This window comes from Pipistrellus kuhlii, unplaced genomic scaffold (genome assembly GCF_014108245.1).
Source record: "Pipistrellus kuhlii isolate mPipKuh1 unplaced genomic scaffold, mPipKuh1.p scaffold_m20_p_1, whole genome shotgun sequence".
NCBI classification, from domain to species: domain Eukaryota; kingdom Metazoa; phylum Chordata; class Mammalia; order Chiroptera; family Vespertilionidae; genus Pipistrellus; species Pipistrellus kuhlii.
The window spans coordinates 39,226,142-39,240,991 of record NW_023425404.1 but is presented as its reverse complement, the minus strand read 5'-3'; the positions used below and the strand labels follow the sequence as shown (position 1 = coordinate 39,240,991).

Genomic DNA, 14,850 nt, shown 5'->3' with positions numbered 1-14,850 from the left:
GCCCTCCCAGCATCCATGCTCCGCAGGGCCAGGGCCACGGCTCTGGCTCTCGCGCTTTCTTTCTTAATACTTTTTAACGCTTTTCTTTTTCCAACGAGAGTTGGAAGAATGCAAGCTTATTGCAGAGATGTGGAACTCGTGAAAAAGCAGAGATGAGAAATTACCCTCTCCAGAGATAAGCACTCTTTGCTGTTCTGTGGCTGCCTCCCCTCCTGTGCCTTCTGCTTTAGTCAGTCTCATATTACATATGCAATTTAATAGCCTGGTTGTTGTTTGGGTCCCCCCACCCCCTCTTTCATAAGCATTGAAATCATTCCAAAAGTATCTTTTAATGAGTTCATAAGAGTAAATCACATGGCTGGGAACATGAGCTTGGAATCAGCAGACGAGCGACTAATTGCAGCTTACCAGCTCTTCCCGCAGACAACAGGCACGCTCCTTACCTTCGGCCTCTGTTTGTGCAGTGACGCTGGAGGGAGAGCGAAGTAGGCATCTTACAAAGTTGTTGCAAAGAGAAATGAAATATTTATTTATGTGCAGTCATTAGCTCAGTGTCTGGGACATAGCAAAGAGCTAAATGGTAGTTATCCTAATTGTCACTAAGAGTCCATAGTCATTCCTCTATCAGTGAATATTTAGGGTGCTTCTGGTTTATTTTTAATTAGATAATTCTGTTATGACATTTTTGAACTTAAATCTTCTTTCCACGCTTCAACTTTTTCCTTAGGGTATGTAAAGCTATTGGTCTCTGGTTTAAATATTTTATTAGTTCAGTTATGGAGCCAGATACATCCCAGCTATACTATTTACTATCTGTAGCCTCTCTGTGCTTCAGTTAGCCCTGCTCTAAAAGATAATGACATAAGAATTAAATGAGAGAATAGATGCAAAACATTTGGCAGTTAATGTAAATATTAGCCAACATTGCTATCATGCATACTGCCTGTTACACCCTCACTTGTTTACCTCTGACAGCTTTTAGCACTGGGTTTGAGCACCAGGAGACTTCCAATGAATACACAGTAAACTACACTGAGTGGCCAGATTATTATGATCTCTGAATGCATAATAATCTGGCCACTCAGTATATATATATATATATATATATATATATATATATATATATATATATATATATAATATTAGAGGCCTGGTGCATGAATTCGTGCATGGGTAAGGTCCAGCCAGCCTGGCCAGGGGGAGGGGACATGGGCAGTTGGTCAGCCTGCCTGCTGGTCAAACTCCTGGTCGAGGCGACAATTTGCATATTAGCCTTTTATTATATAGGATATTCACTGAGTGGCCAGATTATTATGTGTTCAGAGATCATAATAATCTGGCCACTCAGTGTAGGTAAACATCGGTTGATAGTCTTGTTCCTTGGGTACCCTGGAAGATGCTCTGCCTCCTCATTAGGAGGTTGCCCCAAGTTCAGTCCTCCCACCTCATGCTGTCCACATCATCCCCACGCCCTGGACCCATGTCTATGGCCAGTATCTTGGGGCAGACCTTCCCTTCTGGCCTTTCAACCTATAACAGAATTCTCTTGTAACAGAGTTCCCTAGACCAGTGGTCAGCAAACTCATTAGTCAACAGAGCCAAATATCAACAGTACAACGATTGAAATTTCTTTTGAAAGCCAAATTTTTAAAATGTAAACTATGTAGGTAGGTACATTGCTATTAACTTAATTGAGGTACTCCTAAGCTGGCCTTTGCTAAAAACTCAAGGGGCAAAAAAACCGCATGTGGCTCTCGAGCCGCAGTTTGCCGACCACTGCCCTAGACAGACCTTAAATAGTGTAAGTCCTCTCCAGAGGCTTCTGGGATTATAGGACAGAGTCCCTGTCTTCACCACCACCACCCAAAGGTTTGGGGACCCTTCCTGGGACTTGACCCACAGCCCTTATCTTACTTTCCACCCACCGCCCCATAGTCCTGAAAGTATCAAACTACTTTATGCTGGTCTGGAGGATTTAAGCACCTGTGATGTAAATCCACCGCAAAGCCCAATGGGAAGGTCAGTTTGTGCCAAAGGGTGGGTTTGTACAAATAACCCAGAAGCCCAGCAATACAGACACACCCTGCAGCTGGGGTGTTGGCAACACTCCATTAGCCACAGCTGCTAGGCTTGTGTGCAGCTACCAACCTCCCGTGGAAATGGGCCATTTAGGAGTTAGTAGAATGATTCATGAGGATGATGAATTTCTACGTGCTGGGTACACGTAACAGATGACCATGAGGCTAGTTTTAGGATCTCTACTTCCTAGTAGGAATTCTCATATAACAAAGCTTGAAACTCAGGCCTTGAATTCTAGAGGTGATTTCCCATCTTGCTAAATGTTAATACATATCTTGATACTCCCAAGCGAACTATCAGGTCATTCATCCCGTAAATGTTAAGTAAGGACCTACTACGTGCAAGGCACTATGTCAGGACTAGTGAACTAGTCTGTATCTACAGCAGGAAAGGCAATATACACACCATAAATCCCCGATCCTTTGCCCAAGACAGTCTCTAGCCTTCTCAAGAGCCTGGACATGGTCTCAGAACCCATTTCAATGTAGGGCTCTAGGCAGTCCTTTCAATCAAAGGGACATGCCACAATAAGCCTGTTTGCAATCTTGGAGCTAAAACGCTGCAGGTACTTACAGAATATGGCCACAACAAGAAAAAGAAGTCTGAGCAGCCATCAGCCAAATTGGAATGAGGTAGGGGAATTTTTTAAAACAGCCTCCTAGCTGGTTGGTACAACAATGCAGGCAAAGCCAATGCCAGCTTAGGAGCCTTGGCAATGAACACAGATGCTGCTGGGTGACCTTGAACTCATTACTTAGCCTCTCTGAGCCCTGATTTTCTGATTTATAAAATGAAGATATAATAATAGAGTTGTTATGACAAGTTAATGAGATGATGCAATGTGAAATATGTAACAACACTTGCCTACTAGTATGCAATGTAAATAGTTTTTTTGTTAATGAAATATAGACTTAAGTATTTAGGTTAAAAATAAATAAAATACATTTTCTCTTCCAAACAATCCAGTAGAAGGACATGCTGGACATTTGCTCTGATAGAAAACATTTGGGACCAAGTACTAGAACTCCAGTTATCTATTTCCATTGGAAAATGTGTTCGTTGAACCCCCCAGAGCTAGTTCCCAGAAACTGCCCCAGAATATAGGGCTGTGGCCACTGAGGCATGTGTCTCAGCTGGAATTCTGCCTCACCCCAAAACAGACCCCATCAAACTGGCAAACGTAAACATGACAGCGTGTCCTCTTGCCTTTGTCGGTGCCCAGAGGCATATATACTCTTTGATCTATGAAAGGGGTAGTCCAACCATGGGATAGTCCAACAGAATCGCATCCGGAAGTCGGGGCAATGTCAGATACACTGGTACTCCTGTTCTACCTCCTTTTGTTGGGATAATACTTACTATTATTAATTTACAAACACAAGAGAAGTCTCCTCAAGACATTTAGGAAACACAGAGGAAGAAAAAGAAGAAAACAAAAGGCATTCATAATTCTATCACCTGTGAAAAGAATTATGGGTTGGGGGGAAGAGGTATCTACTCATCCAGACTTTTCCCTCTGCATTTTAAATTTACATGTGTTCTGATTAAATTCTCTTTCTCTCTCCCTCTCCTCCCCCTCCCCTGCTCCCAGTGTATCATTATCAGTTCAAGATCCAGTTTTTCAACCAAATTGAGAAGCCAGTGGAACCGACGTTTACCATGTCACTCCTGGGAACAGAAAACGAGATAGAGAAAATCCCCATCACCCTGTGAGTACGAGGAGCCACCTGTCTGTGGTGAGGGCTGCCAGGGTTTTCCCGCGGGGACTAGATGGATTCTGCACTTCTCAAGGGTCAGGCCAGATACAACCTACTTTCCTCAGCCCGTAGGACCGCCCCAAACACCCCATCCGATGAGACGTCCACTCAAGCCCAACGCCCTGTCATCCCTCCCCGGCCTCTCCCAGACTCACCATTCGCTTACCGTTGGCACTACCTGTGCCTGTGCCCGGCCCCCTGCCTGTGGGCTGAGCAGAGAGGGGACCAGAGGGGTCCAGTCCCTGTTCTCAGGGCAGGAAGCCAGGCAGGGAGGAGTAGTGAGGCCAGAGCAGGTGTCCACAGGAAGGCCCCGAGCGCCTGCCTGTCCAGTGACTTCTGAAAAAAAGTGGCCCAGAAATAAAACTGGTATCATTCAACGTGGCACCCGTTCCCCATGCCAACCCGCCTGCACAGCCAGCCCTTCCCATCTGTCCTTCGTCCGGCCTCGCACCTGCTCACAGCACGCCTCCCTCAGAGGCTCCCAGCTTCCCCAGCCAGAAGAGGCCCGGGAGTTGCTGCCTTTTCTCAGCAACTCCCCTCTCAGCGTGGGTTCCTCCTAGGAAGTGACACTGGCCCTTCACTCGCTCAGGGACGGTCCTCAGCTTCTGAAAATGGCCCCCAGGCATTGATCTCTGATCTCACACAGCTTCCGTCACTGGGGAAGTCTATGGGTGCTCGCCCTGGAAGCTCCGCCAGTGTAGCAGGTGGAGGCATTCCTGAATGGTCCCAGGAACATCCGGCAGGAAGGGCTAGATGAGCAGCCATGCAAGGATGCTCTCCATCCGCTGTCTCCCTAAATCCCGTGTTACCCACGCATTACCCACTCCTCTCCCTGGAGGCGGGGCTTGTTCTAAAGAGTGGGAAGGGCATCTGGGTGCTGTCAGTGTTAGGTATGTTTAATGTCTTGGAGATGAGTGAGCACACGGATCCTGGTGTTGCTTGTGGAGATGTGTGTAAATCTGCTCTAAATTGGTGCATGCTTTTTTTAAAATATATTTTATTGATTTTTTACAGAGAGGAAGGGAGAGGGATAGAAAGCTAGAAACATCGATGAGAGAGAAACATCGACCAGCTGCCTCTTGCACACCTCCTACTGGGGATGTGCCCGCAACCAAGGTACATGCGCTTGACCGGAATCGAACCTGGGACCTTTTAGTCCGCCGCTCATTCCACTGAGCCAAACCGGTTTCAGCATTGGTGCATCCTTTTAATATGTGGTTTTCTATTACTGTTGTGCTTCGTTGATTAAATAGAAGTTTCTATTTATTTATATGGGGAGAAAGGGGCCTTGCTGGGGAGAGGAGAGGGCAGTGCGGCTCTGTTGTGACCATCAAACTGACAGAGGGCCGACCTGGGCAGAGGACATTGCCAAAGCCCCACTGTCCCATCGGGGGCAAGTTTTCTTGATTTGTTAACCTAAAAGCTAGGAAGCCTGAGCTAAACCAAGTTAACCAGATTTTCATTGTGAAACTCTCTGAGCCTTAGAATATGCTGTCATGGGAAACAGTATGGCTTTCCCCAATATTACTAGAAACACCTTTTTTTTTTTTTTTTTTTTTTTTTTTATCCTATTGTACTTCTAGTAGTAATTTCCCAACACGAGTTTGAGAAATACGGTAGGAATGACCATGCAAGTCACACATGCAGACTGAACATACCCTGAATGTACCTAAGCATTACTTTGCTGTTACAAATGCACTGACTGTGCCTGGTTTCCTTTGTATCTTCAAGGGGCGAAGGAATTACCAGTAACAAAACCTACTCCTTTCTTATCACCTTGGATTCGGATATTGGTGAGCTGCTCCGAATCAAATTCAAGTGGGAAAACAGCGCCGTGTGGGCCAATGTCTGGAACACGGTCCAGACCATCATCCCGTGGGGCAAAGGGCCCCTCTACTCAGGCCTCATTCTAAAGAACATCCGAGTCAAGGCAGGAGAGACCCAGCAAAGGTGAGTGCTCCTTCAACTCCTGACATCTATAGTAAGCACTTTTATAATGTCACTAGAGGCCCAGTGCACAAATTCATGCATGGGTGGCGTCTGCCTGGCTCCGCCTACCACCACTTGATAGAACTCCCAGTTCAAAAGGACAATTTGCATATTAGCCTTTTATTATATGGGATTCTTGCATTTATTCTATGGGGTGGGCATTATTATGTCCTAATAATGGAGGATTGACACTGAGAAAAGTGCAATGTGCAGCCACAGGTGGAAGGACCAGGCTGGGGTCTTCCATTGCCTGGGTGCCAGAGCTGGCTGCCTCTGGAGTCTGTGGACCACCCCGCTAGCCCAACATTCCTCAAATCACAGCCTGTGGATGCATCACGGGGTGATGTCAGTGCTGCTGGACCACAGACCACACTTTGGGTGGCAAGGCCCCACATTCCACATTTCTTTTTGTTCCCCTTACTCAGAGGAATGATCTTAACAGATCATAATCTTAACATCTCATTCTGTAGTGCTGCATTTCAAATCTTAGAGTGCCAGAGAATCACGGGAAGCGTATTAAATATGCATCATGTCCGGCCCCACACGCAGAGCTTCTGACGCGTGGTGGTCTGAGAAGGGAGCCGGGACACACATTGTTCCTGAGACCTTTTGTCGTGGGCCTATGGGTTGCCCTTAAGAAACCTGCTCTGTGTGACTTAGCTTCTCCCTGGGCCCCAAGGTCCGCGGGGACAGTGAGGGGTTAGGGAGGGGATGAGGAAGAAGGGGTTGTCCAGCTGCTACTTCAGCAGAGCAAAGAGATGCCCAACATGTTTTGCCATGGCAGCCATGCTCGTTTGCAGCTGTGCAAGTCTCCATGAAAGGAGAATTCTGTCCTCCCAGACCTTTTACTGTTTCTTCCCTCACCCCCATCCCCACCCCCCAGCCCCTGTGTTCAGGACACTGGCCTCTCCTCTCCCACTTCTTTGTAGGGAAGCTCATTTTTCTCCTTGGCTTGTCCCCAGGAGGCACAGAAAACAGCAGGTTTCTCACTTCTAAACTACACACCAGGTTTCTCTGCTGGGCGTGGTGGGGGGAGGCGATGAGGGGGACCAGGGCGGATGTATGCCTCCTGAGGCCCTTCCACAGCCCCACTCTGAGGGCCTGTCTTCCTGGGATACAAGGTCCTGGCAATCACCAAGAGTACACTCTGCAGTCTGCCACAGACATCTCCATGTGATCACTTTGGAAAATTAAACTGCTTCTCCTCTTCCACGCTAAGCTGTTCTCGCCTGAGTTCTCGGCCCTTTGCATCAGCTCTGTCTGAGCCCCGCCCCTCCCATGTGCTCCCAGCCCGAGAGCGAACCCAACCCTCCGGGGCGGTGGCCGCTCCCCGGGACAGTCCCGTGACTTGGCCTGAAAGATTGTAAGAAAGACACCACCACCTTCTCCGCTAGTGCTTAACTGCACGGCACTCAAGAAGGAAAGAGGAGGCCCTGGCCAGGTAGCTCAGTTGGTTAGAGCATCGTCCTGATATGCCAAGGTCGTGGGTTCAATTCTCGGTCAGGGCACATACAATGAGTGCATGGTAAGTGGAACAACAAAGCCATGTTTTTTCTCTCTCAGTCTCTCTGACCCCTTCTCTATCCCTCTAAACAGTAAATACATACATATATACACACATGCATACATACATATATAATATATACCCACAAGCAATACATACAAGAAGGAAAGAGGAGAGGGGAGGGGACGGCCCTTACGGAGCTCCTGCAGGAGGCGGGCCTGGAACGGATGCTCCAGGGCAGGCATCTCATGGGAACCTTAGGCTCACAGAAGCTACACAGCTTGGGGACTGTCCGAGCCCAGTGCCCACTCAGGTTTGCCTGATTCATTGCCCATTTGTTGCCCGTACACTGTTCCCAGCAGGTCCTTCCTCTGTTACTCTTGGCCCACTAGTCTGACTCTCCTAAGTGGAACCTAGCAGAGTGCAGTGCGGACATCAATACACGCACACCAAGCCCTTCTTCAAGGCACGTGCCGGCACGAGGGGAAGGGCTGCGGACAGTACCAGATGTCACGGAGGGAGATTTAAAAAATCTGCGTTTTGGCTGTTGGCATAAAGGAAAACAAGATGCATTACTTTTAGTAATAATGTGCTCCATCTCCGAGTTTCCCCAGCCTCAATGTCCTCACGGGTCATCTGGGAATCCTGTTAAAATGCAGTTCTGCTTCAGTAGGTTGGGGGGAGGGGAGGAGGCATGAGAATCTGCTTCTCTAACAAGTCCCTGGATCGGCTCACGCTGCTGGTCTCAGACCACACACGGATTAGCCGGGGTCTAGTCAGCGTGGCCCGGGAAGTTTAAGAAGTAAGCTCAGGTTGGTGCTGCTGGGGCTGAGCTCTGGGGAGGCCAGGAGGTGTTCCCAGAGAGCGGCAGGGAGCAAGGCGCTAGGGGAGCAGGGTCTGGTGGCCCCCTCGTCAGCCCCTCCTAAACTCTCCTTGTGACCTCACCGCTTCCCACCTCCGTGGAATAAACATGTAGGGTAATTCTGAGAACAACGGCACCTCTCTGAGGCTCGGTTCTTCAATAATAAATGGGAATTATATTATGTATCCCCTGAGACTAATAACAATTACTAACGTTTAATTACCTTCCACAAAGCAAAATCCCAGAGCCGGAATGCAAACGCTTAACCTCGTGCTCTCAATCTCCCTGCTGACGACAAGGCGGGGCCGGAGGGAGGGGGGATTGATTAAGTCACTTGCTCTGTGTCTCCACGGCTGGTTCTTCTCTCCCGTGGGCACAAAGTCAGGGACAAGAGGGCCTGCTATGGGGTGAAGAGAAAGGACAGAAAATATGAGCCCCGCAGCACATCAGAAGCAATAGGTTAACCGTAATGAGAAATTCCATTTCCACAATAATCATATAATTCAAAACAAAAAGCAGTGAGGATATCTCTGGCCAGCCATCAGTTGGCAGGAATTAGAAGAGATAACGTGCAGAGATGGTGAAGGTGTGGAGCAATGGGCTCTCTCCTGCTCATAGTGGGAGTGAAATTACAGAGCAGCCACTGACTCAGCAACGTGGTGAGCACCTGCCTTATGCCAGGCACTGCTGTGGGCCCGGATATACAGCGGTGAACAGAGGAGACAACGCCCTTGGTCTCATGGAGCTTACATTATCAAAAGTGTCCATATCCACCAAAGCCGGTTTGGCTCAGTGGTAGAGCGTCGGTCTGCGGACTGAAAGGTCCCAGGTTCGATTCCGGTCAAGGGCATGTTCCTTGGTTGCGGGCACATCCCCAGTAGGGGGTGTGCAAAAGGCAGCTGGTTGATGTTTCTCTCTCATCGACTTTTCTAGCTCTCTATCTCTCTCCCTTCCTCTCTGTAAAAAATCAATAAAATATATTTTTTTTTAATTTTTTAAAAAAATTAAAAAAAGTGTCCATACCCATAATATATATGGCCAAGAATGTGACATGACAGAACTTGACTTCCAGGTGCCTGTCCTAGTGAAATACTAAGTATGCCCACAGAGGCTATATGTATACAAAGTGTTTGTTGCAGTACTATTTGGCAATAGTAAGCCGTTGGGGAAAATCTCAATATCTATCCATCAATAGAAAAATGGCTAAATGGCCGAAACCGATTTGGCTCAATGGATAGGGCATCGGCTTGGGGACTGAAAGGTCCCGGGTTCGATTCCGGTCAAGGGCATGTACCTTGGTTGCGGGCATATCCCCAGTAGGGGGTGTGCAAGAGGCAGCTGATCAATGACTCTCTCTCATTGATGTTTCTAACTCTCTATCTCTCTCCCTTCCTCTCTGTAAAAAATCAATAAAATATATTTTTTTTTAAAAAAGAAGAAAAAAAAAGAAAAATGGCTAAATGCATTGAGCTCTATAAGTACAATGGAATCCATGCAGCAGGTGGAAAGGAATGAAAGAGATGTATATGTACTAACTAGAAGCCCTTTGCATGAAATTCATGCACGGGGAGGGAGGTCCCCTTAGCCAGTCTGCACCCTCTCCAATCCAGGACCCCTCGGGAGATATTTGACTGCCAGTTTAGGCCCAATCCTGGGGATAGGGCCAAAACCGGCAGTTGGACAACCCTCTCACAATCCTGGGCTGCTAGCTCCTAATCGCTCACCTGTCTGCCTGCCTGGTCTCCCTTAACTGCACTCCCCCCCCCTCGCCCAGCTGACCTGATCACTGCCTCTGCGTGCTAGCCTGGTCGCCCCTAACTGCCCCTTGCTGCCAACCAGGTTGCCCCCAACTGCCCCCTCCCTGCCGACCTGGTTGCTCCTAACTGCTCCCCCCAACTCCCTCCTCCACCAACTTAGTCACCCCTTACTTCCCCTCCCCCTTGCTGTCCTGGTTGCCCCCAACTGCCCCCCCCCCACTGACCTAGTCATCCCTCACTGCCTCCTCGCCAGCCTAATCACCCCCGACTACCCCTTTCCCCCCACTGCCCCACCCCACACAGCTTGCTTGTTCAGTCATTTTTTCATCCCCCACTAACCCCCCTGCTGGCCTTGTTGTAGACAGCCATCTTGTGAGATTGTGAGGGTTAATTTGCATGTTACCTCTTTATTATATAAGATATGACTGGTCTTCAAGTGACTGGTGACAAGGAAAAATTTCAGAAAAAATACCTACATATGAACATCAGGATATGAGTAAATGTCCTGGGAAGACAAAAACCAAACCATGAAACGGGGAGGGAAGTGACATTGGTGAAGGGTGATGGAGGAAAGAGTCTTTAATATTTTACTTCAGTCTTTACTACTTGAATTTTTTCAAGAATGCATTTATAGATTACTCATATCACTCTTATTTCAGCTTCACTGAAGTGTATTTAACAAATAAAATTGCTAAGCTATTTAAAGTGTACATCATTGTGATTTGATATACAGGGTGGGGCAAAAGTGGGTTCAAACTGTGAGCCCACAAAACAGTTTACTGTAGGCTTGTTTATTTGTATTACAACTGTAAACCTTCTTTTGCCCCACGCTGTACAAATACACTGTGAAAGGATTGCCCTATCTAGTTAATTAACACATTTGTCACCTCACATATTTATCATATTCATTGTTTTGAGAATATGGAAGTTTACTCTGTTAGCAAATTTCATTGATACCATTTCGTGTTGTCACCCTCTACAGTCACTGTGTTTCACATTAGGTCATCAGACCTTATTCTCTCTGTAGCTGAAAGTTTATGCCCTTTTATCAGCTGCTCGCTCCCTAGTCCCCTTCTCCCAGCCCTGGGAACCACTTTTCTCTACTTTTTCTATAAATTTCATTTTTAATTTTTTTTTTAGATTTTGCATGTAAGTGATACCATGTAGTACCCTGTTTTCCCGAAAATAAGATAGTGTCATATATTATTTTTTGCTCCAAAAGATGTGCTAGAACTTATTTTCAGGGAATGTCTTATTTTTCCATAAAGAAGAATACGGTACACATTTATTGTTAAATGAAAATAAAGGAAATTTATTACCTGTATACGGTAAGGTAGTACGGTAGTTATCAGCACAAACCAGACAAACTGTGAATCCTACAGTATCAAGAATTTACTCATTTATTCAATGACAATCATGTCATCATATTCTGGAACATCATCATAACAATCCAATTCCTGAATTTCCTGGTGAATTTCTTGTGACTCCATTTCTTTCAGAATCAGTGGACCAAATCTCTCATGTTTAGCCTATGGGGGGGGGGGGGGCCTTATTTTCGGGGGATGCCTTATATTTCACTCAGAAGGAAACCTGTAAGTAGGTCTTATTTTCGGAGGATGTCTTATTTTCGGGGAAACATAGTATTTGTCTAGCTTATATACTACTTTAATGTTAAAAGTTTATGAGTCAAGACTTGACCTCAGATGCAATTCAAAGAAAAGGAAGCCATGAACTGGAATTCTCTGTGACCACTGGTGCTGGTAACACAAAATAGCATCTCAGGCCAACCTATAGGCCAAAGCAGACTAGCTGCTAGCTGGTCTCCAAAAGAGACCCAAAATATTAGTAATATCCTCTTTGACTGGGCAACATCTGCACCAATGAGAGGAAGGTCAGGGCTTACATGACAGCCAGGCAGGGACTGGTGACAGTGGCCTCATGCCCAGGGACCTTTGAGACCAGCATTGGATCAGGTCCAAAGAAAGAAGGCTGGAGGGAAGACTGTCTGAGCAGAACAGTTGAAGGAGCTGAGAATGTTTGCCCAGGAGCCAGGACAATGTCATGAAAGGAACAGTAGTAACACTCAAATCTTTGGGAGCGGTTATCAGGGAGAACAAAGGAGGACTGCTCCTAGAACTTTGCGTTTTTGTAGAACTGAAATCAGCTCAGAGCAGAGCCTGATACAGATTGGGTCACTGACTTAGGTTTTGCTTTTCTCTGAAGTTATGAAAATAATAGTGGCCCAGTGCACAAAATTCATGCACATTAAAAGGGAATTAATTAGAGGAAATATTTTAATATTGCTATTTGCCCTTTCTCTGTCATAGAAGTGTCAGAGTTGAAAAAAAAAATAGTAAAATGTATATGAAAATCTTTCTCCTATTAGAGTCTGGGGCATGGGGTGGGACCCAAAGACAAGTCCCCCCCACGCACACGTGCCTAGAAATCATGTAAGACTCAGACCCAGCCAGCCCCACTCCCATTGGGCAAGATCCAGACCTGGCCAGCCTCACCCCCCAACAAGCCCCGCTGGGTGGGGGGTGCAACCTCAGGTCCCCTGGCACACCCTCAGGTCTCCCAGCCCAGCGCTGGGGCAGGAGGAATGACCTGAGGTCCCCCGACCCAGCGCCAGGGTGGTGGGCACATCTTGAGGGCCCCAACCAAATCCCACCGGGCTGGGAGGCATGTCTTGAGGTCCCCTGTCAAGCCCCGCCAGACGGGGGGCACGGCCTAAGGTCCCCCACCCTGGCCCGGCGTCACATAGCCTCAGGTTTCTGCTGATCACTCGTTATGGCTTGTTATGGGAACCCTATCTCCACTGTGGGCACAGCCATCTTGTGACAGCATGCAGGTAGATTTGCATATTACCTCTTTATAGGATTTGCAAACATAAGAATCTAGTTAAAAAAAAAAAAAAAAAAACCAAGTGTTATATCAATTGAGTATTTGACAAAAAAATGAAACACTTCAATAAGCTCCGTCTAAAACTTAATGCTGCCTTTGCTTTATGTTTTCTATTCAGAATGACATTTTGCTCAGAAAACGTGGAAGACCTACAACTTCACCCAACCCAGGAGAAAACCTTTGTGAGATGTGATGTAAACTCTAAAAAAAGAAAGCGAAAGAACAGATGAGTTTTAATGAAGACCCAGTGTAAAGAATAAATGATGCTATTCCTTATCTGGAATGGTTGCCTTATTTGGAAACCAGTTATATAAAATAATCTTGCATAAAGTTTAGACTTAAAGGGAGAGTACATTTCACTATTATAAACTAAGCTTTTAATAACTGTATTATGTAACTTTATTCAGATATTAATGTAACCAAATATCTTCCAATTTTGTCTCTGATTAAGTGGTAATATATGCAAATAAGTACAAATGTAAAACCCATTTTAGATCTGTTGTTCTAATTTAAAATGTCTTTTCCAATTAAGTCAAATTTTTCATAATTTTTTTGCTAGTTTATTCTGATCAGTTTTTGAACCATGCTGGAAAGGTACTTCTTTATTACATAACTGGTGCTTCAATAAATGAAAATAATTACCAATGGTCCCAATTTTCCTCTTTACAATGCTCACAACAGAAGGCAATGGAGCCCGGAGGGTGTGGCTCAGTTGGTTGAGCATCACTCCATGCACCTGGAAGTTGCTGATTGATTCCTGGTCAGGGCACACGTCCGGGTTGTGGGCTTGACCCCCAGGGGATGTCACAAGGGAGGCAGCCAATTGATGTTTCTCTCCTCTTCCTATCTCTCCCTCTCTCTCTCTTTAAAAAAAAAAAAAAAATCAATAAGAACATAAATGGAGCGCTAGCTGGTTCGAGTCAGCCAGGGACTGAAGGGTCCGGGTCCAATTCTGGTCAAGAGCACGTACCTCGGTTGCAGGCCCATTGCCCTTGCCGGGGTCATGCAGGAGGCAACCAATCAATGTGTCTCTGTCCTATCAGTGTTTGCCGGAGGCTAAGGACAGTAGTTAGCATAATAAATGTGAGAAGTTCATCAGAAGGCTGATGGACATTTTCAGCAGGTCTAAAAATCTGGGTATTATTACCTGCTGCTGAACAGCTGTAGGCAATTCTCCTAAATGGATAATCTTTTACTGTTTACCAAACTTTACCTTTGATATGTGTGTTTGCTTTGCTAAAGGGAATATGTGTGAATAAAAAGCCATGGGTCCGGACATTTAGGAGCCCATTCCACTACAAAAGGGTTTCTGTCTGGCTCCCCCAAATACCTTCCAATTTTATATTTCTTGTCTAGTATATCCATTTACCGTATTTTTCGGACCATAAGACGCACTTTTTTTCCCCCAGAAGTGGGGGGGGGGGGGAAGTCCCTGCGTCTTATGGTCCAAATATAGCCTTCACATATACTTTTTTAAAAAAAAGTTTTTTTACTTGCCCCGTTCTGTGTGGTCTCTGTGTGCTTGCCCGGCTCTAAAATGGTTCTAAATGCTGCTGTTTACTTTACAGGGTTGATTACATGTGTTTATGACTGTGATGTTGGGTTTTAATGCACATAAAATATTTTAGGACACTATTTGTTTCAGAATCTTTTTTTCTTCATTTCCCTTCTCTAAAAACTGGTGCGTCTTATGGTCCGGAGCGTCTTATGGTCCGAAAAATACGGTATGTCGCAGCTCCTTCTCCAAATTCCTGAACCCTTGCTGCAAAAACTCTGTGACTGGTGTTTCTCTCTGTCTCTCCCTCTCCCTTCTAAAATTCAATGGAAAAAATATTCTTGTGGATTAAAAAATAATAATAATAAATAAAAGGTAATGGAAAACTTGGAACATCTCAAAGAGGTATCAAACCTCCAACTGTCCAATAAATGAAATAATGATGTTTGATCAGCAAATTCCATCACAGAGCATGTGAAGGAAATACCAGGTATGGTAACCAC

General features: G+C 45.9%; 1 protein-coding gene across 2 annotated transcripts in view; it reads left to right on the top strand.

The window, feature by feature from the left end:
- LIPC (lipase C, hepatic type) overlaps positions 1–13,497 on the top strand; it is a 121,039-nt gene extending 107,542 nt beyond the window's left edge. For both annotated transcript variants that reach the window (XM_045582173.1, XM_045582180.1), the window contains exons 8-10: positions 3,671–3,788; positions 5,568–5,786; positions 12,971–13,497. In XM_045582173.1, the coding sequence (XP_045438129.1) occupies positions 3,671–3,788; positions 5,568–5,786; positions 12,971–13,082 (449 nt within the window). In that variant the 3' untranslated portion in view covers positions 13,083–13,497. The remainder of the gene's footprint in view (positions 1–3,670; positions 3,789–5,567; positions 5,787–12,970) is intronic.
- Positions 13,498–14,850: the final 1,353 nt, after the last annotated feature.